General features: G+C 44.0%; 1 protein-coding gene across 2 annotated transcripts in view; it reads right to left on the reverse strand.

The window, feature by feature from the left end:
* The window catches only part of LOC108415926 (suppressor of cytokine signaling 7-like), a 55,184-nt gene that overhangs the window by 27,164 nt on the left and 2,976 nt on the right, over positions 1 to 25,044 (reverse strand). The window contains exons 2-6 of one of the 2 annotated variants that reach the window (XM_037535475.1): positions 23,793 to 24,102; positions 19,837 to 19,895; positions 16,225 to 16,326; positions 6,963 to 7,073; positions 5,629 to 5,774 (exon numbers count right to left, since the gene is read on the reverse strand). In XM_037535475.1, the coding sequence (XP_037391372.1) occupies positions 5,629 to 5,774; positions 6,963 to 7,073; positions 16,225 to 16,326; positions 19,837 to 19,895; positions 23,793 to 24,102 (728 nt within the window). The remainder of the gene's footprint in view (positions 1 to 5,628; positions 5,775 to 6,962; positions 7,074 to 16,224; positions 16,327 to 19,836; positions 19,896 to 23,792; positions 24,103 to 25,044) is intronic. The other variant, XM_037535476.1, reaches the window with a different exon arrangement.

The raw sequence follows: 25,044 nt of genomic DNA on the forward strand, positions 1-25,044 counted from the left end.
TGAGGCGAGTGATGATATTATATAATTTATACATACAGCGGGTATAAAGTCTACACACCCCTGTTGAAATGGCAGGTTTCTGTGAATCATTTCAGATTTATTTCCGCCTTCAATGTGACCCATAATCTGTGCAATCCACTGAAAAACAAACTGAAATCATTTATAGGGGGAAATTAAAAGAACAAAACTAAAATAATGTGGTTGCATTAGTGTGAACACCCTCTTATAATTGGGGATGTGGTTGTGTTCAGAATTAGCCGATCACATTTAAACCCAAGTTAAACAGCAGTCACAGTTAACATCATTTAAAGTGGCTCTGATGAACCATGTAAAGTTCAGCCGTTCAAGTAGGATTTGCCTCATATTTTCTTTGCTGCGAAAGCCACGGAGCTCACAACACATCAAAGGGATCCGACTGCTGAAAGGTATCAGCTAGGAGAAGGGTACAAAACAAATTCCAAGCACTGGATGCACCATGGAACACAGTGAAGACGGTCATCAAGAGGTTTGGCACAACAGTGACATTACCAACAACTGGATGTCCCTCAAAAATTGATGGAAAGGCAAGAAGAAAACTGGCCCGGAAGGTTGACGAGAGGCCCTACGGCAACGTAAAGGAGCTGCAGGAATTTCTGGCAAGTAGTGGTTGTGTAGTGCATGTGACGACAATCTCCCGTATTCTTCATATGTCTGGGATGTGGGGTCGGGTGGCAGGACTGAAGCCTTTCCTGAGAAAGAAAAACGTCCAAGCCTGGCTATGCTTTGCCAAAACCTACATCAAGTCTGCCATCAAGTATGTGGGAAAACGTGTAACGGTCTGATGAGGTTTGGTGCAAAGCCAACACTGCGCATCACCCACAGTGAAGCATGGTGGAGGCTGCATTATGCTCTTGGGCCCTTTCTCTGCAGCTGGAACTGGGGCTTTAGCCAAGGTGGAAGGAATTATGAACAGCTCCAAATATCAGTCAATTAGGAAGGCTGGCTCTGTTGTAGGAGTCAAGCTGGACTCTTTGGAGGCTGTGGCAGAACAGAGGATGCTCAACAAGCTGTTGATCATAACACCTCACACCCTCTGCCTGCTACACTGGACAAACAGAGAAGCTCATTCAGGTCAGGCGGTTCCAGCTGCGCTGTGTTAAAGAGCCGTGTGAGATCTTTCTGACCCACTGCTATACGGCTCTACAGCGAGTCTCCTTACTGCAGAGATGGTACTGATCTCCTGCTGTCTGCACTGAGGTGAACCACAGCACTGTATCTCCTCCCCTGTTAATACGCACAGCGCCGTATATTACAGCTGCTACTGTAACGACCCTCCTGTTAATACACACAGCGCCGTATATTACAGCTGCTACTGTAACGACCCTCCTGTTAATACGCACAGCGCCGTATATTACAGCTGCTACTGTAACGACCCTCCTGTTAATACGCACAGCGCCGTATATTACAGCTGCTACTGTAACGACCCTCCTGTTAATACACACAGCGCCGTATATTACAGCTGCTACTGTAACGACCCTCCTGTTAATACGCACAGCGCCGTATATTACAGCTGCTACTGTAACGACCCTCCTGTTAATACACACAGCGCCGTATATTACAGCTGCTACTGTAACGACCCTCCTGTTAATACGCACAGCGCCGTATATTACAGCTGCTACTGTAACGACCCTCCTGTTAATACGCACAGCGCCGTATATTACAGCTGCTACTGTATCTCCTCCCCTGTTAATAAGCACAGCGCCGTATATTACAGCTGCTACTGTAACGACCCTCCTGTTAATACACACAGCGCCGTATATTACAGCTGCTACTGTAACGACCCTCCTGTTAATACGCACAGCGCCGTATATTACAGCTGCTACTGTAACGACCCTCCTGTTAATACGCACAGCGCCGTATATTACAGCTGCTACTGTATCTCCTCCCCTGTTAATACGCACAGCGCCGTATATTACAGCTGCTACTGTAACGACCCTCCTGTTAATACGCACAGCGCCGTATATTACAGCTGCTACTGTAACGACCCTCCTGTTAATACGCACAGCGCCGTATATTACAGCTGCTACTGTAACGACCCTCCTGTTAATACGCACAGCGCCGTATATTACAGCTGCTACTGTAACGACCCTCCTGTTAATACGCACAGCGCCGTATATTACAGCTGCTACTGTAACGACCCTCCTGTTAATACGCACAGCGCCGTATATTACAGCTGCTACTGTAACGACCCTCCTGTTAATACGCACAGCGCCGTATATTACAGCTGCTACTGTAACGACCCTCCTGTTAATACGCACAGCGCCGTATATTACAGCTGCTACTGTAACGACCCTCCTGTTAATACGCACAGCGCCGTATATTACAGCTGCTGCTGTAACGACCCTCCTGTTAATACGCACAGCGCCGTATATTACAGCTGCTGCTGTAACGACCCTCCTGTTAATACACACAGCGCCGTATATTACAGCTGCTGCTGTAACGACCCTCCTGTTAATACGCACAGCGCCGTATATTACAGCTGCTGCTGTAACGACCCTCCTGTTAATACGCACAGCGCCGTATATTACAGCTGCTACTGTAACGACCCTCCTGTTAATACGCACAGCGCCGTATATTACAGCTGCTACTGTAACGACCCTCCTGTTAATACGCACAGCGCCGTATATTACAGCTGCTATTGTAACGACCCTCCTGTTAATACGCACAGCGCCGTATATTACAGCTGCTACTGTAACGACCCTCCTGTTAATACGCACAGCGCCGTATATTACAGCTGCTATTGTAACGACCCTCCTGTTAATACGCACAGCGCCGTATATTACAGCTGCTATTGTAACGACCCTCCTGTTAATACGCACAGCGCCGTATATTACAGCTGCTACTGTAACGACCCTCCTGTTAATACGCACAGCGCCGTATATTACAGCTGCTACTGTAACGACCCTCCTGTTAATACGCACAGCGCCGTATATTACAGCTGCTACTGTAACGACCCTCCTGTTAATACGCACAGCGCCGTATATTACAGCTGCTACTGTAACGACCCTCCTGTTAATACGCACAGCGCCGTATATTACAGCTGCTACTGTAACGACCCTCCTGTTAATACACACAGCGCCGTATATTACAGCTGCTACTGTAACGACCCTCCTGTTAATACACACAGCGCCGTATATTACAGCTGCTACTGTAACGACCCTCCTGTTAATACGCACAGCGCCGTATATTACAGCTGCTACTGTAACGACCATCCTGTTAATACGCACAGCGCCGTATATTACAGCTGCTACTGTAACGACCCTCCTGTTAATACGCACAGCGCCGTATATTACAGCTGCTACTGTAACGACCATCCTGTTAATACGCACAGCGCCGTATATTACAGCTGCTACTGTAACGACCCTCCTGTTAATACGCACAGCGCCGTATATTACAGCTGCTACTGTAACGACCCTCCTGTTAATACGCACAGCGCCGTATATTACAGCTGCTACTGTAACGACCCTCCTGTTAATACGCACAGCGCCGTATATTACAGCTGCTACTGTAACGACCCTCCTGTTAATACGCACAGCGCCGTATATTACAGCTGCTACTGTAACGATCCTCCTGTTAATACGCACAGCGCCGTATATTACAGCTGCTACTGTAACGATCCTCCTGTTAATACGCACAGCGCCGTATATTACAGCTGCTACTGTAACGACCCTCCTGTTAATACGCACAGCGCCGTATATTACAGCTGCTACTGTAACGATCCTCCTGTTAATACACACAGCGCCGTATATTACAGCTGCTACTGTAACGACCCTCCTGTTAATACACACAGCGCCGTATATTACAGCTGCTACTGTAACGACCCTCACTGCACTTCACACTGTAAACACTGCTGCAGCTCTGAGTTAGCGGTGTCTACAGTCACTGTGCTGTTAGACCTCACACCACTCAGTGCCTGCTGTCTGTAAATACGGCCAATCTGCTTCAGATGCCACGTCAATAGATTGATAAACAGATATACTTTTATTTTATTTCTTGTACTTTAACTTATGTCTAGATGTATTTATATTTTTCTGGATTGTATATGTAGGTTTATGTGCAATTATATGTCTTGCTACTGAAACACTGCAATTTCCCGACCTGCCTGCCTGCCTGCCTGCCTACCTGCCTGCCTGCCTGCTTGCCTGCCTGCTTGCCTGCCTGCCTGCCTGCCTGCCTGCCTGCCTGCCTGCCTGCCTGCCTACCCGCCTGCCTGCCTGCCTGCCTGCCTACCCGCCTGCCTGCCTGCCTACCTGCCTGCCTGCCTACCCGCCTGCCTGCCTGCCTGCCCGCCTGCCTCCCTGCCTGCCTACCCGCCTGCCTGCCTGCCTTTTACCTTTCGGCATGACAATGACCCATGCTGATGGACACAAAAAGACTGAATGCTCTCATCAAGTCACAGGGCACTTCAGCAAAGCGTTAGTTTAAGGGTGCATATTATTTTCTCCCTCTACATGATTTCAGTTTGTGTTTCAGTGGACTGTACAGATTATGGGTCACACTGAAGGTGGAAAAAAATCTGAAATGATTCATCTTGGTCTGATTGTTTTACCCGACAAAAACCTGCCATTTTAACAGGGGTGTGTAGATTTTACACCCACTGTATTTTCATATACTAGATTTGTAAAGATACTATGTACAATAAACAATATACAAAACCCCTGACACACATCAGCACTCTGCTCTCGTTCTGGACAAATTTTATGCAAATTAGCTGAGTGGTGACCAATCAGATGGTGGATATGGTGGCGATTACGTCACGCAAAGTGGGAGATACAGGCCTAACAGTGGATATTATTACATTAGATTGTTCTTTTCTCGGTTTAAAAAGCAACATAAAGCTGCTTTTGACTCACAGCTGCACAGATTTCTCTCGTAGTTCCATGACCTGCATGTGTTTTTCAAACGACGCTCCCAAAGTGGCCAGTTTTCAGCTCACTGGATGACGTGTTGACGAAGCAACACATGAATGAAGGAACAGATGAGTGAACAATGCTGGTGCTGGAGAAGCGAGAGAACGGGCGACCAGCAGCTACAGACAGTTTTGGTTATGCTGGGTTAGCTTTCCCTCGCCAGAGTCGTTTCTCTGACTCTGACTCTGCTCTGAGTGGGCAGGGCAACAGACGCGGCCCTATGATTGGTCAGGGGAATGCTTAGGGATGCGTTACCCAAGATTCAGACCCAGTTTACATCCAGAGGAGAGAAATGCGGTGAAATACAGCAGCCGTTTATTAGACTTTGATGAGGTTTTTATAAAATAGTTCAAAGCGAAATCATTTTTATGTAGTTTTTTTAATGTTTTTTATGTTGAGGGCAAACGTCTGCGTATCGAATTTAAGCCTAACATGTTAAACTTTGAACTATCCACGTTACTCCTGACAACAAGGCAACTAAGTGGTAGTCAGTGTTGTCTCTGGTCAGCCGGACTGAAATCATATCACTGGTATTAAAACAGTTTGAAAAGCCAGGGGTGCCTAAACTTTTGACAGGCAGTGAATATAAATTGAGAAACAGAGGGATGGACAGATAGACAGAGAGAGAGAGAGGGAGAGAGAGATACAGAGCGGAGAGCGTTACTGCAGAACATCTGACCTTCTCCAGTTCTCGGAGGCTGGTGGCGAAGCTGCTGGAGTCTGGCCGGCTCAGAGGGAAGAGCAGGGGGCGCTGTGCAACCGTTGCAGTCGATTGGCTGTCGGGCTGAAGGGGGAGGGGCCTCGGCACGCTGCGGAGAAACGTATCTGTAATGCGGGAGAGAGCAGAGCGAAAAACAAACAGCACAAATAAACAACACCTCTGACTTTCAGTCCACGGTCAGGAAAACTGAGACTGATGCTCCTCACAGCAACACAGACAGTAACACGTACCCTGAGGGCTGCTGCGTAACACTGACATAACTGTGCCATAAACACATTATGACAGGTTATGTTCAGTAATAAAACAGCCTTGTTCCCGATGCCGTAATATAGTTAGTCGTCACGACATCAAATATCATGACATTTAGCGGTAGTGAAAACACGACACTGTTATAATACTGAACATAATCTGTCATAACACCTCAAGACAGCACATGAAATCTGCCCGTTCATGTTTATGTCATGTTGTACTGTATAAATAGGATTTAAGTTGTGTTTCTTTTTTTTTTCTTATTTTGGTCTTATTTATGTTAATATTGGCAAACCACTATTTTCATCTTCTATTTAATTATTTATTTATTTCATTATATATATATATATATCCTTATTTATTGATTTTTAAATGTACTTATTATTACTTTTTAGCATTTGTTATGTTTTTACTATTTAACTTATCAATCTGTGATTTCTGTATTGGCTCAGCTACATTGTAAATGAGGGTCTTGATTGACTGATTGATTGATCAATTGATTGATTGATTGATTGAGTGGTAAATCTAGTCAAAATTATTAAATACCTTATACAACAGTTTGAACACCTCCAGTCTAATTCACGAAAACAATTAAACACATCCTCTACAGAGAACACACCTAAATAGATGTTATTTCTGCTAGTTTATGTTTGTTTGCTGAGTTTAACACATAAATAAAACACAAAATATAACATGTGCCATAAGTTTTGCACATTTTGTGTTTTATTTCCTCCAAAGTGTGAAATATAAAATAGTTGTGTATTAAAAAGTTCCAAAGTGTGTCTCTGTGTTAGTAGTGAGGAAATTTCACGACTAAACTTGCTGCCCAGGTGGCGCCCGATCACGGTACCACGCTGGAATTCACTGAGCTCCTGAGAGCGACCCATTCTTTCACTAATGTCTGTAGAAGCAGTCTGCAGGCCTAGGGGCTCGGCTTTATACACCTGTGGCCATGGAAGTGACTGGAACGCCTGAACTCAGTGATTTGGAGGGGGGAGTGAATACTTTTGGAAATAGAGTGTATGTATGTATGTATGTGTTACCGTTGAGGCTGAGGCTGTGCTGAATGGTGGGGTGGGCGTGCGTGAGCGTCTGTGTGGACGCTGCACCTCCAGTGGAGAGTGAACGTCCGGGCTGAGGGCCTCCAAAATCATCTGTAAACACACGGAGCACTCACTCAGTTATTTACAAGCTCCTCTCAGATCAGGGCGTCTGCAGGGCCACGCACAGATGATGTCGTATAACATACATGATTCTAACGGCCTGCTACATGAGAGAAGCGTCAAGACCTGTTGCTGCACAAAAATGACAAAAAACAGCCTATGATCACGGACTATGCCTCAAAAGATATCATGGCAAGTCAAAGACCTTTCTTTTTGAGTCAGCAGTGCTGCCGGAGTTTTTAAACACCTACAGCGTCCTGTGGGCAGCGTCCTGTGACCACTGATGAAGGACTAGAGGATGACCAACACAAACTGTGCAGCAGCAGATGAGCTGTCGTCTCTGACTTTACATCTACAAGGTGGACCCACAAGGTAGGAGTGTCTAATAGAGTGGACAGTGAGTGGACACAGTGTTTAAAAACTCCAGCAGCACTGCTGTGTCTGATCCACTCAGACCAGCACAACACACAGTAACACACCACCACCTCGTCAGTGTTACTGCAGTGCTGAGAATAACCCACCACCCAAATAGTACCTGCTCTGTGAGGGTCCTGTGAACAGGTCTGACTCTGTAAGTTTCTCTAGAATAAAGCGTGTATTAGACCGGGGTAGATGGGGGAAACGGCCCTGTAGGTAGTAGAGAAAGGTGTGTGTGAGTAACTTCCTTCGAATCCCACATGAGTGTGACTGCGAGCAGCGATGTGTGTGACCTCGATACCCTCCGACCCACAGCACCACAAACAAACAACACACATAGCTGCTTATCTGAATTATACACTCTTAAAACAGGCGTCTTACTAAACAACAGGCTAGTTTTAGCACCAGTATGTTATCTTCTTTAAAGGGGAACGCCACCTACTTTTCAAAGTTCCTGCATAATTAAGTGATTAAGATGTAAACAGAGCGGTTCTGAATTCACTGCCTGATGACTGAGACGCTGTTTTATGAGAGTTTAGAGAACTTCAACTCCATTCATGGTGGAGGGAGACATGCAGGGCGCTGTGCGGCAAAATAGTCCCCAAAGAAAACTCATTATTCCAGATTTTCCACTGTTTTCCATCATCAACATTTCATATAAGCTCAGAAGACTCGTGTAGGTTCTCTGGAGGTTCTGGATGGTAAATAAAGTGTCTATATCTGTGTTGTAGTCATGTAGTCTGAGGCTCTCAACAAGTTCTATGCCCGCTTTGAGAATCCTGACACCCCCCCCAGCACCAAACTCACACACTCACCAGGAGAGGAGCCCCTCAGCGTGACACCAGCAGAAGTAAGGAGGACGCTGAGGAGGATCAACCCCCGGAAAGCTGCTGGCCCGGACAACATCCCCGGAAGGGTGCTAAGAGACTGCGCCGACCAGCTCTCGGACGTCCTGGCGGACATCTTTAACGCCTCCCTCATCCAGGCAGCAGTCCCCTCTTACATGAAGACTGCCACCATCATCCCGGTCCCCAAGAGCTCTGCAGTGACGGGTCTAAATGACTACCGGCCAGTGGCCCTCACGCCGATAGTAACAAAGTGCTTTGAAAGACTGGTTCAGACCCACATCAAAGCCACCATCAACGTCACTGTGGATCCACACCAGTATGCGTACAGGAGGAATCGATCCACAGAGGATGCCATCTCCTCTGTGGTCCACACTGCCCTCACCCACCTGGAGCAGAAGGATTCCTATGTTCGTATGCTCTTTGTGGACTTCACATCTGCTTTCAACACCATGATTCCTCAGACCCTGATAACAAAACTCTCCTCACTTGGACTGAGCTCTTTCATGTGCAACTGGGTCCTAGACTTCCTGACCTACAGGCCGCAGTCTGTGAGGATCCACAACATCTCCTCCCCCACCATAACCCTCAGCACTGGCTCCCCTCAGGGCTGTGTGTTGAGCCCCCTCCTGTTTACACTGCTTACATATGACTGCTCACCTATCCATCCAGGCTGTCATATTGTGAAGTTTGCGGACGACACAGCAGTGGTTGGATGCATCACAAACAGAGATGAGTCCAACTACAGGCAGGAGGTGGAACACCTGGAGGGTTGGTGCAGAGAAAACAACCTCTGCATCAACGTAAAGAAGACGAAGGAGATGATTGTGGACTTCAGAAGGGGCCATCATGACCACCTCCCTCTGCACATTGGAGGTTCTGAGGTGGAAGTGGTCGAAAGCTACAGGTACTTGGGTGTGCACCTGAGCAGCAACCTCACCTGGAGCAACAACACTTCCACTCTGGTCAGGAAGGCACATCAGCGGCTCTACTTCCTCAGGAGGCTGAGACGAGCTGGACTCGGGAGGGCAGTCCTCACCTCCTTCTACAGATGTGTGGTGGAGAGCGTCGTGTGCTCCAGCATCAACGTGTGGCATGGAAGCTGCTCTGCTGCAGATAGGAAAGCACTGCAGAGGGTGGTGAAGGCTGCACAGAGGATTGCTGGAGTCAGCCTCCCCAGCACCACAGACATTTACACCTCCAGACGCAGGAAAAGGGCTACCTGCATCAGGAAGGATCCCACCCACCCAGCACACGCACTTTTTGTCCCGCTCCCCTCAGGCAGGAGGCTGCGGAGCATCAAGTGCAAAACAACCAGACTCAGAAACAGCTTCATACCAGAAGCTGTAAGGCTCTTAAATTCCAACTGAACACTGCACTGACACTTACAAGAACAATTACTGTTACAGGCACTGTCACTTTAAACCGCACTGAGACACTTTATCTAGACACTTTATCCACTGCTCTAAGTCAATATCATGCTGCTATAGCAAACTTGCACTCTGGACTTCATATTGCTGCTAACTTCCTACTCTCCCTCTCTTGTGTACTTTCTATTTATTTATCTATTTTAATAACAGCTCTTGGGTGTAAACTGGACCATGAGATCTTAATTTCGTTCCACCTCATGTACCATGTGATGCGAATGACAATAAAATCTCCTTGAATCCTTGAATCCTTGAATCCTTGTAGTCATGGCGACGCCTGGTTCCCATCACCACCACTGTAAAGACATCTGAATCTCTGTTTACAGTTATGTAGAAATTTTGAAAATTCTGTGGAATTTCCCTTTGATCAGAGCACTAAATACCTGGTACAGGTGTGTTGAGCAAAGTGTGTTTTGAGGCAGCTGTTTTCCAACAACATGAGTCACTTTAATCAGGGATAAGACGTCTTGTTCAAAGTCTGGGAGAGTACTTCTTTTCCAGGAACCAACAAGTATCGTCTAAAGATCATTTCACTTGCCAAGATATCATCTTCTTCAGCGACCATAACGTCAGGATTCATTTCGTAGTTGGACACTTAAAACTCTTTATACTAGGATTTTTCTAAATGTCTATGGAGGAAACGAAAGGAAGGCTTACTACAGAAACCAGAGCTGCTGAAAAGGTGGGCTGTCACTTTTATTTACGCTTTATTTCCCCCCTCAAGGTCAGGGGAGCAGCGGAGAGCAGGGTCGTGAATATAGAACATAAACTCAATGCATGAATAAAAATAAGACAACAAACACAAAATATATTGTTAATTCTTCACTCATAATTCCTGCTAATCTGTGAATGACTTTCCCGCTTTAATCTTACATTGGATTAGGACATGAGTTTAAGTTCAACTTTGGCCCTCTAACGTTTAACCCGGATGGGCGCTAATGGTTCTCTGTGTTTACAGTCATCTGTATTCGGTTTGATGTAAATCATGTATTTTGTTCTAAATGGAAAAAGGCACAAATATACCGAGAATACACCTAAAAAAGCCTGAATTTCCCCACAGGAAACAATGAGTGTGTTTACATGACCTCAACAATCCGATCATAATCAGATTTCTGCAGTTATCTGATTATTCAAATGGTCATGTAAACACCACACTCTGATCTAGAAATCTGATTAAGAATCTGATAAAGAGGCTGGATTTCAGCTCAGTGATCAGATTTCTCAGCGCTGTGACACTGTACTGTCTGACTCATGTAGACCTGGAGTTTCCCCATTATCTGATTACTGTCTGACTCCTGTAGACCTGAAGTTTCCCCATTATCTGATTACTGTCTGACTCATGTAGACCTGGAGTTTCCCCATTATCTGATTACTGTCTGACTCCTGTAGACCTGGAGTTTCCCCATTATCTGATTACTGTCTGACTCATGTAGACCTGGAGTTTCCCCATTATCTGATTACTGTCTGACTCCTGTAGACCTGAAGTTTCCCCATTATCTGATTACTGTCTGACTCCTGTAGACCTGGAGTTTCCCCATTATCTGATTACTGTCTGACTCCTGTAGACCTGGAGTTTCCCCATTATCTGATTACTGTCTGACTCCTGTAGACCTGGAGTTTCCCCATTATCTGATTACTGTCTGACTCATGTAGACCTGGAGTTTCCCCATTATCTGATTACTGTCTGACTCCTGTAGACCTGAAGTTTCCCCATTATCTGATTACTGTCTGACTCCTGTAGATCTGGAGTTTCCCCATTATCTGATTACTGTCTGACTCCTGTAGACCCGGAGTTCCCCCTTTATCTGATTACTGTCTGACTCATGTAGACCTGGAGTTTCCCCATTATCTGATTACTGTCTGACTCATGTAGACCTGGAGTTTCCCCATTATCTGATTACTGTCTGACTCCTGTAGACCTGGAGTTTCCCCATTATCTGATTACTGTCTGACTCATGTAGACCTGGAGTTTCCCCATTATCTGATTACTGTCTGACTCATGTAGACCTGGAGTTTCCCCATTATCTGATTACTGAAGCACATGTAAACGCGCTGATCAGATCACTAACAAAGTCTGATTTTCTGCAGTTACCGGATTATTAAGTGCATGTAAACATGCTCAATGTCTTAAGACTGTCTCAGAGAAATAAAGCAGTTCTCAATACTGCTTTAATGAAGGATCGCTGATTTCTGCATCTCCTCGAGAGAAAAGAGGAGATGAACACCAGCGTTTCATTGTGAGAAGTTCTGATGCTGAATGAGAAAAGTGTGAGTTCTTCTCCACCACATGTGTCAGGTTCCAGTCCTCGCAGGCCAAAGCACTGCAGGCTTCAGCTCACTGCCTCATGAAACACACCTGAGTCAGCTCATCAGCTTATAAGACCTTCATGAACTGAATTCAGAGTGTTAGATGAGGAGATTGGTCTGCTTCTGCACTTTGACTCAGAATGTCCCCAGTTTTAAATGCCTGTTCTACACTGCCAGACTACTGAGAGAGTTCTGAGCTGTAGAAGAAAACAATGAGATCATACACGCTTCCTATGGAAATATATTATTCAGCTCAGACGGGGCTGAGATGAGTCAGACACTAAAGAGTTATTATTCCATATGTGCGACAACATTTAGATCAAAGTGAGAAAATCTGAGGGTTTTTTTCTCAGGAGTCGAATTTCAGAAACAGGAGAAAATTGCTGAAGTCTCTCCCTCGCGACTCAACCGGCTCTAGGAAAAGTAGCTAAGATTAAGAGGAGATCTCAGTTAGAACGCTTGGTCTGCTTCTGCGTGAGGCTTACTGTTGTCCTGCCACAAAAACCAGCATAGACCAGCACGATGGTCACCAGCAAAACCAGCTGCTGTTGGAAGAAAACCTCGTATCTCCATTTTTTGTCGTTTTTCAGTTTTAACCATGATCTTTTGATGGTTTCATGATGGTTTGGAGACTGTGGCTCTTTCTAAAAGACAGGAGGCTGAGCTGGAGGTGGCGGAGATGAAGATGCTGAGATTTTCGTTGGGAGTGACGAGGATGGACAAGATTAGAAATGAGCAGATCAGAGGGACGGTGAAGGTGGAGCAGTCTGGAGATAAAGCCAGAGAGGCCAGGTTGAGATGGTTTGGAAATGTGTTGAGGAGGAATAGTGGATATATTGGGCAAAGAATGTTGGAGACGGAGCTGCCGGGTAGAAGGAGAAGAGGTAGACCTCAGAGAAGGTTTATGGATGTAGTGAAGGTGGACATGGAGATGGTTGGTGTGAAAGTAGAGGAGGCAGTGGATAGGGCAAGGTGGAGGCAGATGATCCGCTGTGGCAACCCCTAAAGGGTGCAGCCGAAAGAAGAAGAAGAAGAAGAAGAACCATGATCTGAAAAGGCCTGTTGTTCTTTACATCGTGTGTAAATTTCATGAAGAATGGATCAACAGAAATGGCCCAAAATGACTTGGAAAAAATTCTGGTTCCATTGACTTACGTTAAAAGTAAAGTAGGTTTTTTTCCTTCTCCTATAAAGTTACCATTTTGGATATGCAAGATTTTCTTCCGACATCAGCAATATTTAGTGTTTTGGATGCTGGTCAACCAGAGAATCATACTGGGTGACAAGCTAAACCAGCTTAGACCAGCTTAGACCATCTTAGGCATTCATACTAGTCTGCGCTGTGTTTTTCGGATAGGGGTTAACGTAAGAGCACGGTATTCCATACGCTTGCAGCTCTTCCTGTTTGCGTAATAAAAACCACTTTCTTGACATTTGTCAACGAAACATCTGAGACACTGTCATCGATCCTTTTTCCCATCAAATCGGTTGGCAAGACCATCAACCCTGCGTTTGAACATCGAATCTGTGCAAATAGTGACCGGACCCCCGGCACGACCCGAACATGACGGGTGGGGAAACCCAGGGGTGTGAATGTGAACAGGGTGGGGCAAATTTCATTCCCAGCTAAAATACATTTTAGCTCGTTTAAACATCTTTAACCCTTAAACGAATATTAACCAGTGGATTATAACCATGAAACTCAGTGTGTTTAGTACTGAGCTGTTAGTCTGAGTTCACACCGTCAACTCAGGGACCCCAGCAGACCCCTCTCAGCTGCGCAGCTTCAAACCACCGCCTCACTTTACTGGGCTTTTTCTGCACGGTCGCCTCTTTCACTGCACATACTGTTTATAATAATTCACTTTTATAAATCAGGTAATGTCCATTTTTATGCAGTTAGATTTCATAAAACTTCAAATAAAATGCAGGGAAAACAGCGTACGGAAAACCGCTCCTTCTGCGGGAGCTGGTGTGCGGAATACTGACCAAACCGGCCACACAGATGACGATTTTTTCTTATTTCTTTTAAAGTTTTGGCCCAAATCTGACCAATCAAAAAGCATCTTGGTTGCTAGGCTGATTTTGCAGAGTCCAATCAGTCATTACACCCTGTGTGACTTCGGAGATCTGAGATGATGTCTTTTCACAGGCCATCAGGCTGGTGAACACCTCACTTACTACCTCTCCCCCCTCCCAGGCTGAACTGGTTTAACCTTGTACTCAATAACTGCACCTTACCTGCACTGCACTGCTGCTGTTAGAACAATACTGTTTACATCTGTTACTGCACAGAACAGTATTGTTTACATCTGTTTACATCTGTTACTTGATGCACTTTATGAACAGCTGCTCTACATATTTGCACGTACGCACGTGTAACTTTAACTTTATTTCCACTTTGCACACACTGTACACTTTTACTTTTACTTTTTTACTACTGCTTTTAGAGTTCTTCTAATTTTCTTTTTTTAATTCTCTTAAGATTATATTAAGATTATATTCGGTGAATGGAGGAACAGCACAGTAAGAATTTCATTGTACAGTGTAACTGCCTGTTCTGCTGTGCACACGACAATAAAACTCTTGAATCTTGAATGTTGAATGTTGAATAATCACTGAAACGCAAAAACATTTACGGAACTTTACGGAATTCTACGGAAAACTTCGTAGCTCCACTGCTAAAACAAAAGAAGCCGTCTTCCGACGACTTAAACGCGTCGTGTCTGATCAACTACGTCCAGATAAACCCTATAAACTCCTAAAACCGAGTCTCCACTTTAAAACCCAACTGGAACCAAAGAGCGAAAGTACAGGTTTAGGGTTTGTAGCCCAGTTTGAGCTGCAACGGCACAAACCACGCAGACTGCTCAGGGCGCCTCGCTAACAGGGGAACAATAGCTGGAGATGAAGCGAAGTGTGAAACTGGCTGGTTTTGGTTTCCTCCCTCTGTTTCTCGGATCTGTGGGCTGTTATTGTTCCAGTGTAACACACGTCAGCCGAGCGGAGACGACCAGAGAGGTGATGAGCTAAGTTGTGGTTAGCGTGTGGCAGTTGCTCTGCACTTCCCTTTTAGCTGCTAACAATAGCTGATGCTAGAGCTACAACAGAGCGATAACATTCGGCAGAAGCTTCCGCACTCGGCGCGTCTGCACCAAACCAGTTTCAACACCCACGAGTCGGCACAGACACACATTTATCAAGCCAGCGTAGCCCTTTACAGCCTGTTCTGCTGGCATCAATCAACAGGAATAATGCCGTGCTCGAACATGCTGAGCATGGACGAGAAAATACACAAAAACATGAAAAAAATCACGAGAAAAGAACGTCTGGATTCATTCATTAAGCTAAGATTTATAGTCACACAGCTTTATATATATATATATATATATATATATATATATATATATATATATATATATATATATATATATGCTGTCGGAACAAATTCCATTTTTTGCCCATTTTCAGTTTTTGACACAATTTGAAAATGCATGTTGGCCTTTATACTGTGTGTAAATTTCATGAAGGACGGACCAAAATAAGCGGCCAAAAATGACTTGACAAAACTTCTGGTTCCATTGACTTACATTGAAAGTACACTAAGTTTTTTCCGTCTCCTGTAAAGTTACCGTTTTGGCGATACAAGGTTTCGTTACAGAAGATACAGAAAAAGATACAGAAAAGCTTTTTCGTGTGTGAAAAAAGAAAAAAGTATAAATGAAACAAGAAAATATGAAAGAAAAAGCATGAAAATATGAAAAAAGCAATGGGTGGTTTGATTGATCAAGCCAAAAGCCTCTGCCGGTGCACGGCTGATGCTAAGAAAAATGCCACGACGTTCTGATTATGAAGAAAACAAAGTGCGTGAGACGAGAAAAAGGAACAAGAAAAACACGTAGTCAGAAAAAAGAAATGAAAATCGCAGGTCCGGTTTAATTCTCGCTTATTTAACTGGAAGTTCTCGGACTAGCAGCAGCTGAAAGCCCCAGAAAGGTCAGTATACTGAGGAACAGCAGGTGGACGACCAGATAAAAGGAACAGAAACCAGGACAATGAGAAAGAGAGAGAAGCAGGGGTATAAGGCATATGAGAGGACAGAAAAAAGGGGAAGAACAGAGGAGTAGGAAGCGAGGGGAAAAGTACCCAGCAGGCTGAGGCTTCTCCTGGGAGGAGGAGGAGGAGTAGGAGGATGAAGAGAGTTCACCCTGCGAGAAATATCCACATCAACCAGCGACACTGTCTCACCTACAGCCCAGAGACACATACAGGGAGAGAGACAGACAGATAAACGAGTGACCTCTGGCCCTGCCAAGCTTTCCGTCCACTCTGAAGAGTGTAGACGTTATAAGACTTGTAAAGGAAACTTAATTCTAACCCATTCTAACGCAGCAAAATCGCCGCAGCCAAATCTTTTTGTTCTGAAAATGCTCTGAGAATATTAGACATGTTTTATTAAAGTTTCCAGCAGGACGTTTTATGTTTCCAGGACAATGTTCTCTAAAAACAACAACGTCCTCAGTTTAAACCTTATGTCTGAATTAACATGTAATCATATAAGCGATAAATGATAAACCTCCTTTAAATGTTCCTTAAACATTAAATGTTTTCTCTAAAACATTATTAGAACTTGGAAGTAACATTCTCCGCTAGCTCAGATTGGTGGAATATAGACAGTAAAATCTACATACACTATATTCCCAAAAGTATTCGCTCGTCTGGCTTCACACACATATGAACCCGAGTGACGTCCCATTCTTAATCCATAGGGTTTAATGTGATGTCGGCCCACCCTTTGCAGCTATAACAGCTTCAGCTCTTCTGGGAAGGCTTTCCACAAGGGTTAGGAGTGTTTATGGGAATTTCTGACCGTGTTTCCAGAAGCACATTTGTGAGGTCAGACACTGATGTTAGACGAGAAGGCCTGGCTCACAGTCTCCGCTCTAATTCATCCCAAAGGTGTTCTATGGGGTTGAGGTCAGGACTCTGTGCAGGCCAGTCAAGTTCTTCCACACCAAACTGGCTCATCCACGTCTTTATGGACCTGCTTTGTGCACTGGTGCTCAGTCATGTTGGAACAGGAAGGGGCCGTCCCCAAACTGTTCCCACAAAGTTGGAAGCATGAAATTGTCCAAAATCTCTTGGTGCTGAAGCTTTAAGAGTTCCTTTCACTGGAACTAAGAGGCCGAGCCCAACTCCTGAAAAATACCCCCACACCATGATCCCCCCTCCACCAAACTTTACACTCGGCACAGTGCAGTCAGACAAGTACCGTCTCCTGGCAACCACCAAACCCAGACTCATCCATCGGATTGCCAGACGGAGAAGTGTGATTGATCACTCCAGAGAACTCGTCTCCACTGCTCTAGAGTTCAGTGGCGGCGCTTTACTCCACTGCCTTCCACGCTTTGCACTGCGCTTGGTGATGTAAGGCTTGGATGCAGCTGCTCGGCCATGGAAACCCATTCCATGAAGCTCTCTACACTGTTCTTGAGCTGATCTGAAGGCCACATGAAGTTTGGAGGTCTGTAGTGATTGACTCTGCAGAAAGTCGGTGACCTCTGCGCACTATGCCCCTCAGCATCCGCTGACCGCTCTGTCATTTTACGTGGCCGACCACTTCGTGGCTGAGTTGCTGTCGTTCCCAATACTTATAATATTTCAGAATACTTTTGGAAATATGGTGCATCTAACATTTTTTAGCCTGAGAATTTTATTTTGGCAACAAAAAAAATTCTAAAAATTGGCCTTTATTAATATTTTTGCTGACATATATCTCTGTTCCTTTGTGCTACCAAAACTCTAGACTGTTGGTACAGGTGTTAAATATAAACTCAGCTTGGGACAGTGCGTGAAATGCTAATAAAAACAGAAAGAAGTGATGAGTCAATCCTGTTTGACCTGTGTTAAACTGAAAAGAGCACAAAAGCGTAATATTTGTTTGTTTTGCTTGTTTTGTAAATATTCGCTCTAAATTTGAAGGTGCAACATGTTCCAGATAAAGATCAGCGCTGTGTTTCATGGCCTTTTATTTAAAGAGCACTTAATCATTTGGGGACTAAAGACACAGACTTTAAAGATTTTTGTTGTTTTTCAGTTAAGCTGGAGTGACACCACAGGACTTTTATCCCAATTTTATAGCCCTGATTCTCAGCTTGGCTGAGTCTGAGCTGGTCGGCTCTAGTCAGCAGAATCAGGGTCAGTCTGAGTCAACGGTTGGGAGAAAGAGTCGAGTCGTGTTTGAGGGGCGCAGACTCAAATTTTCATGTCTCCTGATCGCGTTTCAGACCAGTTTATGTAAGAGTTTATGAAATGTTTGATTTTTTAACCCGACTCTGAGTGTAATCATGTGTAAACTGGTCAGCGACTCAATCTGAACAGATTCCTGCAACAACCAATGAAAACAGAGGCGAAAAAAGAAAATACAGCAAGTGAACAAAGACCAATGGAGAAAAGTCTCTCACGTGTGGAGCGAAGCTAAATGAGCTGAGTTTAAAGCACAACCGAGTTTATGTGCATGTAAAACTCTAAACAACACCCCATTGATCTCACTTAAACACGTTCACCTGCTGCTTCTTTACTGTTTCAGAGAAAACGGCGGCGGCAGCTCACGTTTGTTTACTTGCGTCTCCCAGTAACGGGAGAACACGAGAGTTCAGTGAGTCCGTTCGGTACTGCAGTAGCTTAAAAGTTGAGTAGTGTTTGATCCCCAATATTTCAGTCACCCAAAAAAAATTGCAAAACAGACTTTAAAAGTCATGTGGTGTCCCCAAGGCTTTACACATGTCTTCAGCTGTGCAACTTCACTTAATTTGAATTTGTGGATGCAGTGACACTATTTTATTAACAATGGTTTCACGGTTTCCAAGCCCAAGTGGTGATCTTCATCACAGAAGCTCACCGGTTATTAATGCAGGGCCATCTGCTGGTCAGCTGTGGTTTTCGGCCTTTTCCTTTATGCACAGAGATTTCTCTGAATTCTCTCAATCTCGGTTCATACTGTAGAGCATGAAAGACCTAAAGTCACTGTTAATGTTGTTGAAGAACATTGTTCTTAAAAGCTGGACTATTTGCTGACGCATTTTTGAGCCTCGACCCATCCTCACTAATAACGGACTCAGCCTTTCCTTTTATTCTGACAAAAAAGTTAATCTAAAAACTGGCCTATATTCATATTTTGTCCTTTCTGGAACATATACTGGATGCTCATTTCATACTCCAGTGTGACTGCGTCACCTCATTTAAAACATTTTCACATTTCACAAGTCTTAATTTGCTCCTGTCCCAACTTTTTTGGAACGTGTTGCTGGAATCAATTTCAGAATATTTAAAAAACAATGAAGCTGATAAGATAAGGCATTAAACATCTTGTCTATGTACTATTTGGGTTCAAATGGGGGTAAAAGTAGATTTATAAATAACTGCTTTCTGTTTTTATTCACATTCTACCTACTGATCCAACTTTTTTTGGAATATACCTGGATCCGAGCAACCTGAACTGAAAAGCTGAAGGATATAACAACAACTAAAGGAGTTTCAATAAAAAAACTGAGGACTTCAAGATAATGATAAAATAATAAGGTCATATTGCAACACCCAGAACATCACAAGTCTTTTAGCATCACAGGAGAATCACATCATGGCTCAAGTATCGCAAAAACTTTCAAAATCAATTCCTACAGGCTTCAAAACACACTGTAAAAACACACACACACATAAACACATGCACAAAAGAGAGAAAACAGCCGCTTCTCTTACCAGTGAAGGGAACAGGAGAGTAGGCACTTCGAGGCCTGGCCAGTTGAGGCCTGCTGCAACTGGAAATGACAAAAGTACAGATGAATGATTGAAAAGAACTAAATAAAAGCAATAAGCAATCTAATTTATTCCATTTTCCCCTTTAACCCAAATGCTTGTGTTGTTTCTGAAACTGTATGCTACACTGTTATTAAGTTAAGTAATTAAGTAATTAAGTGACATTTTTTTAATCCCACAAACGGGGAAATTCCACCTCCGCATTTAACCCATCCGTGAAGTGAAACACCATATACACACTAGTGAACACACACACTAGTGGGCAGTGAGCACACTTGCCCGGAGCGGTGGGCAGCCCTATCCACGGCGCCCGGGGAGCAGTTGGGGGTTAGGTGTCTTGCTCAAGGACACCTCAGTCATGGACTGTCGGCTCTGGGGATCGAACCGGCAACCTTCCGGTCACAGGGCCAGATCCCTAACCTCCAGCCCAATAAACATGGAGTATCACGATGCCTGCTACTGTTTTTAGTCATGCGAACGTACTTTAGTCCATGTTTATAGATATGAATATGCGAGTCGTACAGTGTCAGAAACAAGTCTATTAGAGATACTGAACACCTCCACACAGTTCACGATGATGCAGGCATGCACTTAGCACCTCACTGACTGTTGGGTTATAAGCTTTCATCACATTTTAGCTACAGCTAAAAGCAAAAGTTTGGCAAAATTCTATATTTTGTTTATTTTTGAAGCAAAAAGAAGTAAACACAACATCTGCAGCAAACTATTTCTTTTCAAATGGTAAAGCACAGATTCTTTATATTTTACGAATTTAAAAATTGGAGAAAATAATCAAATAGCAGCTGTGGCATGTGCTAAAGCAATGACACTCCCCCAGCTGTAAATTCTCAGAATTTAATTAACTTGTTAGGCCTTAACTGACTCGTTAGGACTCATTAGGCAGGTCAATAATTGTCATTATTGTCATCTGATGACAATTCACGAGCGTAATAAAATTCTCTGACTCTTCAAACCTTGTGCTAACACTCAACCACAAGCTCCTCCAATCAGCTGGCTGAAGGTCTAAAAACCAAGCTCGCTGATTTGCATGATCTGCATGGAAGAGTCATCGTATAGATACCTTACCCGTGAGCTCATCACAAAGGTCACCGTACGAAGAGTGCAAAACAACATCTAGACAATCCAGAAGCATTTTGGAAACAAGTGATGAAGCAAAAACAGACCTCTGTCCAAAATCACCAAAAGCGCGTTTGGAGATGGAGCAGCATTTGATGAGAAGAACACCGTGTGAACTGTTAAGTCAGTCAAGAAACCAAAGCTGAAAAGAGGTTTGCTTCTATAAAAGGACAATGATCCCAAACATTCCCGCGAAATCAGCTTCTTCCAATAAATGCGAGCTAAAGCTTTTTGAATAAACCTCACAGTCCCCTGTCCTGAACATCACTGAAACTCTGTGAGCAAGGTGTGAACCCCCCCCCCAGGACCCCCAATTGTGCTCTCAGACCCCCTGAAGTCTCCTAATTAAAATTCAGGGGATCCCAGAAAATAAACTCATTATGATGTTATGATGTCATCGTTTATCTGCTTCACCCACAGTCAGCTTCAGTATCTGGAGATCTTAACTAACTAGACCTGCAGCTCTGCTCTGCCTCAGGGTGGCGCTGTAGCAGCCTGGTTCACCCAGTTGGTCCTTTCTTAGCCTAGAAACTGCAACTCTGCCCGGATTCCTCTGAAAAACTTTCCAATGAGCTGCAGCAGATCTGAAAACCTGAAATCCCGACCAGTTTCCCAAAAGTTTGGAGTGAAGAGTGACTGTTCCTCATTCCTTACACTGAAGACAGAAGAGGAGACGAGGAAGATCTCAGCTACTGTGAAGAAGTGCACAGAACCGCACTAGAACAGAGACTCTACAGGAGAACAGCTGATAAAACAAACTTTTACTGAGGTTGAAGCCTCAGCCTGAAGCCTATGGTGAGTGAGTTAGCACCCAGATAACAACAGCCCAAGAATATTCCAGAACTGGAAGTGATCTGACAGTAAGAGAAAGGAAAATTTCCTAAAAGAAGAACAGAAAGAGTCTAGCTGTCTACAGAAACCATCTGCAAGCTGTGATGGTCTGCCAAAATGAGGTGGTACCAAGTACTGACTCAGTAGCGTGTCCAAACTTTTCACTACATACCACAACTTCTGTTTTATTTTTTCCCTTTTTTAAAGGGAACCCCTTCAAATCTCTGGCTTCCTACATTCTAAGGCTTATTATTCAGTAACTACAGGGACTTCAATGCAAACTGGCTGTTCTATAAGTTACAGAAGTGTGTAAGAAGACTTTGGGCCTGCTGGTGGGCCCTGGACATTCAATGGGTTAATAAAATTGAAAGTACATATACATACAACTGCTATTCTCATAGCTCCAGTGCTAAAACTAACGAAGCAATGTTCAGACACCAAACATGCCTTGGCTGCAGGATAGTAACTGAGTAACTGAGTAAATGTAATTAGTTTCTGTACTTTAGTATTTTTGGTGTATCTGTACTGAAGTTTCTCCGTTCTGGGCGACTTTTTCCTTTCACTCCACTACATTTCAGAGTCTAATATCCGACTTTTTCCTCCTACATTTTGAGAAATCTGTCGTTCCTTTTGGTTTCTGTGTGTATAAAAACGTAACATGTCAAAACGAAAGAAGCGCAAAGCCAGAGCACCAATCAGGGCCCAGCGGTCACTTTGTTTAGAGCTGGTTTTGACCTGTCGGTCATACCGACCCAGTGCAGCACGCGGTTCAACGTCAGCGCAGCAGCGTAAAACTTTGGGAGAGTCTGTTCAACATAAATGATGAACTAACCTAACTTTGTGTAAATAGAGCTCAATATAGAAATATGTCCACACTGCAGTCGAGACTGACGCGGCTTTTTTCTGAATTTCTACAAACACCATTTCATTTTATAGTAAATGAGTTTGGGCTGGTTTATGTTTATGAACAGACGCCTACAGATCAACATAGTAAAGGAGCTCATCTGTGATCCTGAGTTTAAAGCCAGTTTTTATTCAACTTAAACTTGGAACTAAGTTGTAAATAAATCTGAAACTGAAACTTTGCTTGTGTGTAAAAAGTGATTTCAGAGCCACTCGGTTCTCCCTGATGGAAACTGTTTACCTTCAGTGTTTTGTGCTTCTGATCATTTTAATAGACGTCAGCGTCACTAATTAATGACGTTCTATTAAAAGACTGGTTTACCAAGAGAGACGCTGGAGGACTTTCACCTGAAATGAGTTCATGAAGCCAGTCTGGTTATAAAAATGATAACAGGACATCAGAGCCAGAATTACTCTTTTAGTACTTTTACTTTATACTTAAGTACATTTGAAGGGAAATACTTTAGTACTTTTACTCAAGTGGAGGACAGATCCCACTGTTAGTGCGGACCATTAAGAAAAGCGCTTTTTTTAATGTTTTAATGAAATAATACTCTGATTTTATGTGTGAACAGCTGTTCAAATCTGTGTTTGCTGGTCATGTACCAGACAGAACTTTTGAGTTCTGCTCAAAACGAGCTCAAATTGCCAGCACCGAAACATTTGATAAACTTTCGGCAGCATTACGAATGTTTCATTAATGGCAAAATGGAACGTTGGAATCTTTGTTTTAATGAAATAATCCTAACTAATCACTCAAACCAGGGGATTTTAGTCTAAAGTCCAAGATCAGTTTAAAGTCCCAGCTTTGAAGCAGTTCAGCATAACGATGCAAACAATACACAATGATGAATCACTTAATACTGGTGACCAGTGAAGTCAGGCTATGCTAGGCTTGCCCTGCAATACTGGCTTGGTTTCAAAGTGACAGTTAAATAGGGCAGTAAGTCCAAACGCTCTACCTGTGTATTTATACTGATATAACTGAGTGTTTGGAGTTAGAGTAATGAAATCGGAGATGCTCTGACCTGCCCGTGTCGGGGTCAGTGCTGCTGGAGCCCCACACGTCCACCAAGCTGCCCCCAGACGAGGTGGAGGAGGCCAGTGAGGGCCGTTTGTCGGCGGCGTGGCCCACGCTGGAGCTGCTGCCTGCACTGCCGCTGCTTTTAGTGCGGAACAGTTTGCTGAGGCACACTTTCAGAGAACCCTTCCTCGACTTCCGCTGGCCTGCCCTGTCCCGCTCCCTGCTGCAGGCCGCAAAGGTCAAAGGTGAACCCACGTGTTTGGGTGTAGGGGGCCGACTAAGGGGGGCTTGCACGTTGGCCGCAGCATCCTGGACTGGAAACAATAAAAAAATTCAACATCAGACCAAACGACATTCCCACAGTATCCTACATGACTTTGTCTGCAGCGATACAAACTATGAAAGCAATGATTTTTCTTAGAATAATGTTTATATACTAATGTATAAACATGTAATGTAACAATATTATTTGTATATTTATATAATATAATAATACATACATAACACTAATAATACATAAAACACAAATATATAAAGGGGAATTCCACCGACTTTCCAAAATTTCTGCGTAATTAGTTTGGTGTGAAATGGTTGATTATAGGGACTCAGACGTCTTTACAGTGGTGGTGATGGGAACCAGGCGTCGCCATGACTACAACACAGATACAGACACTTTATTTACCATCCAGAACCACCAGAGAACCTACACGAGTCTTCTGAGTCTATATGGAATGCTGATGATGGAAAACAGTGGAAAATCTGGAATAATGAGTTTTCTTTGGGGACTATTTTGCCGCACAGCGCCCTGCATGTCTCCCTCCACCATGAATGGAGTTGAAGTTCTCTAAACTCTCAGAAAACAGCGTCTCAGTCATCAGGCAGTGAATTCAGAACCAGCTCATGTAGGAACTTTCTGTGAGGAGCTTTTAGAGGGACGTCTGGTTCCCATCACCACCACTGTGAGCAGCTCTGAGTCTGTTTATCTAGAACGGAGAGTTTCACACCAAACCGCTCTCATTACATCTGAAGTATTTAATGAAAAAATTGGTTCCCTTTTAAGAAGGAACAGGAAGAACAATTTGTAAAAGACAAACAAATAAACAAATAAAATAATAAATAACAATGGGCCGCTATCCAATCGGCTACTTTGCTTTTAAAAACAAAGGTGCCAAATGCGGTTCTCTGTGAGATGCCACAGAAGAACCACTTCTTGGTTCTCTAGAGCAGTGGTTCTACTCAGACAGTCTAGGCTTTTG

Source organism: Pygocentrus nattereri, chromosome 27 (genome assembly GCF_015220715.1).
Source record: "Pygocentrus nattereri isolate fPygNat1 chromosome 27, fPygNat1.pri, whole genome shotgun sequence".
In the NCBI taxonomy this organism is placed as follows: Eukaryota; Metazoa; Chordata; class Actinopteri; order Characiformes; family Serrasalmidae; genus Pygocentrus; species Pygocentrus nattereri.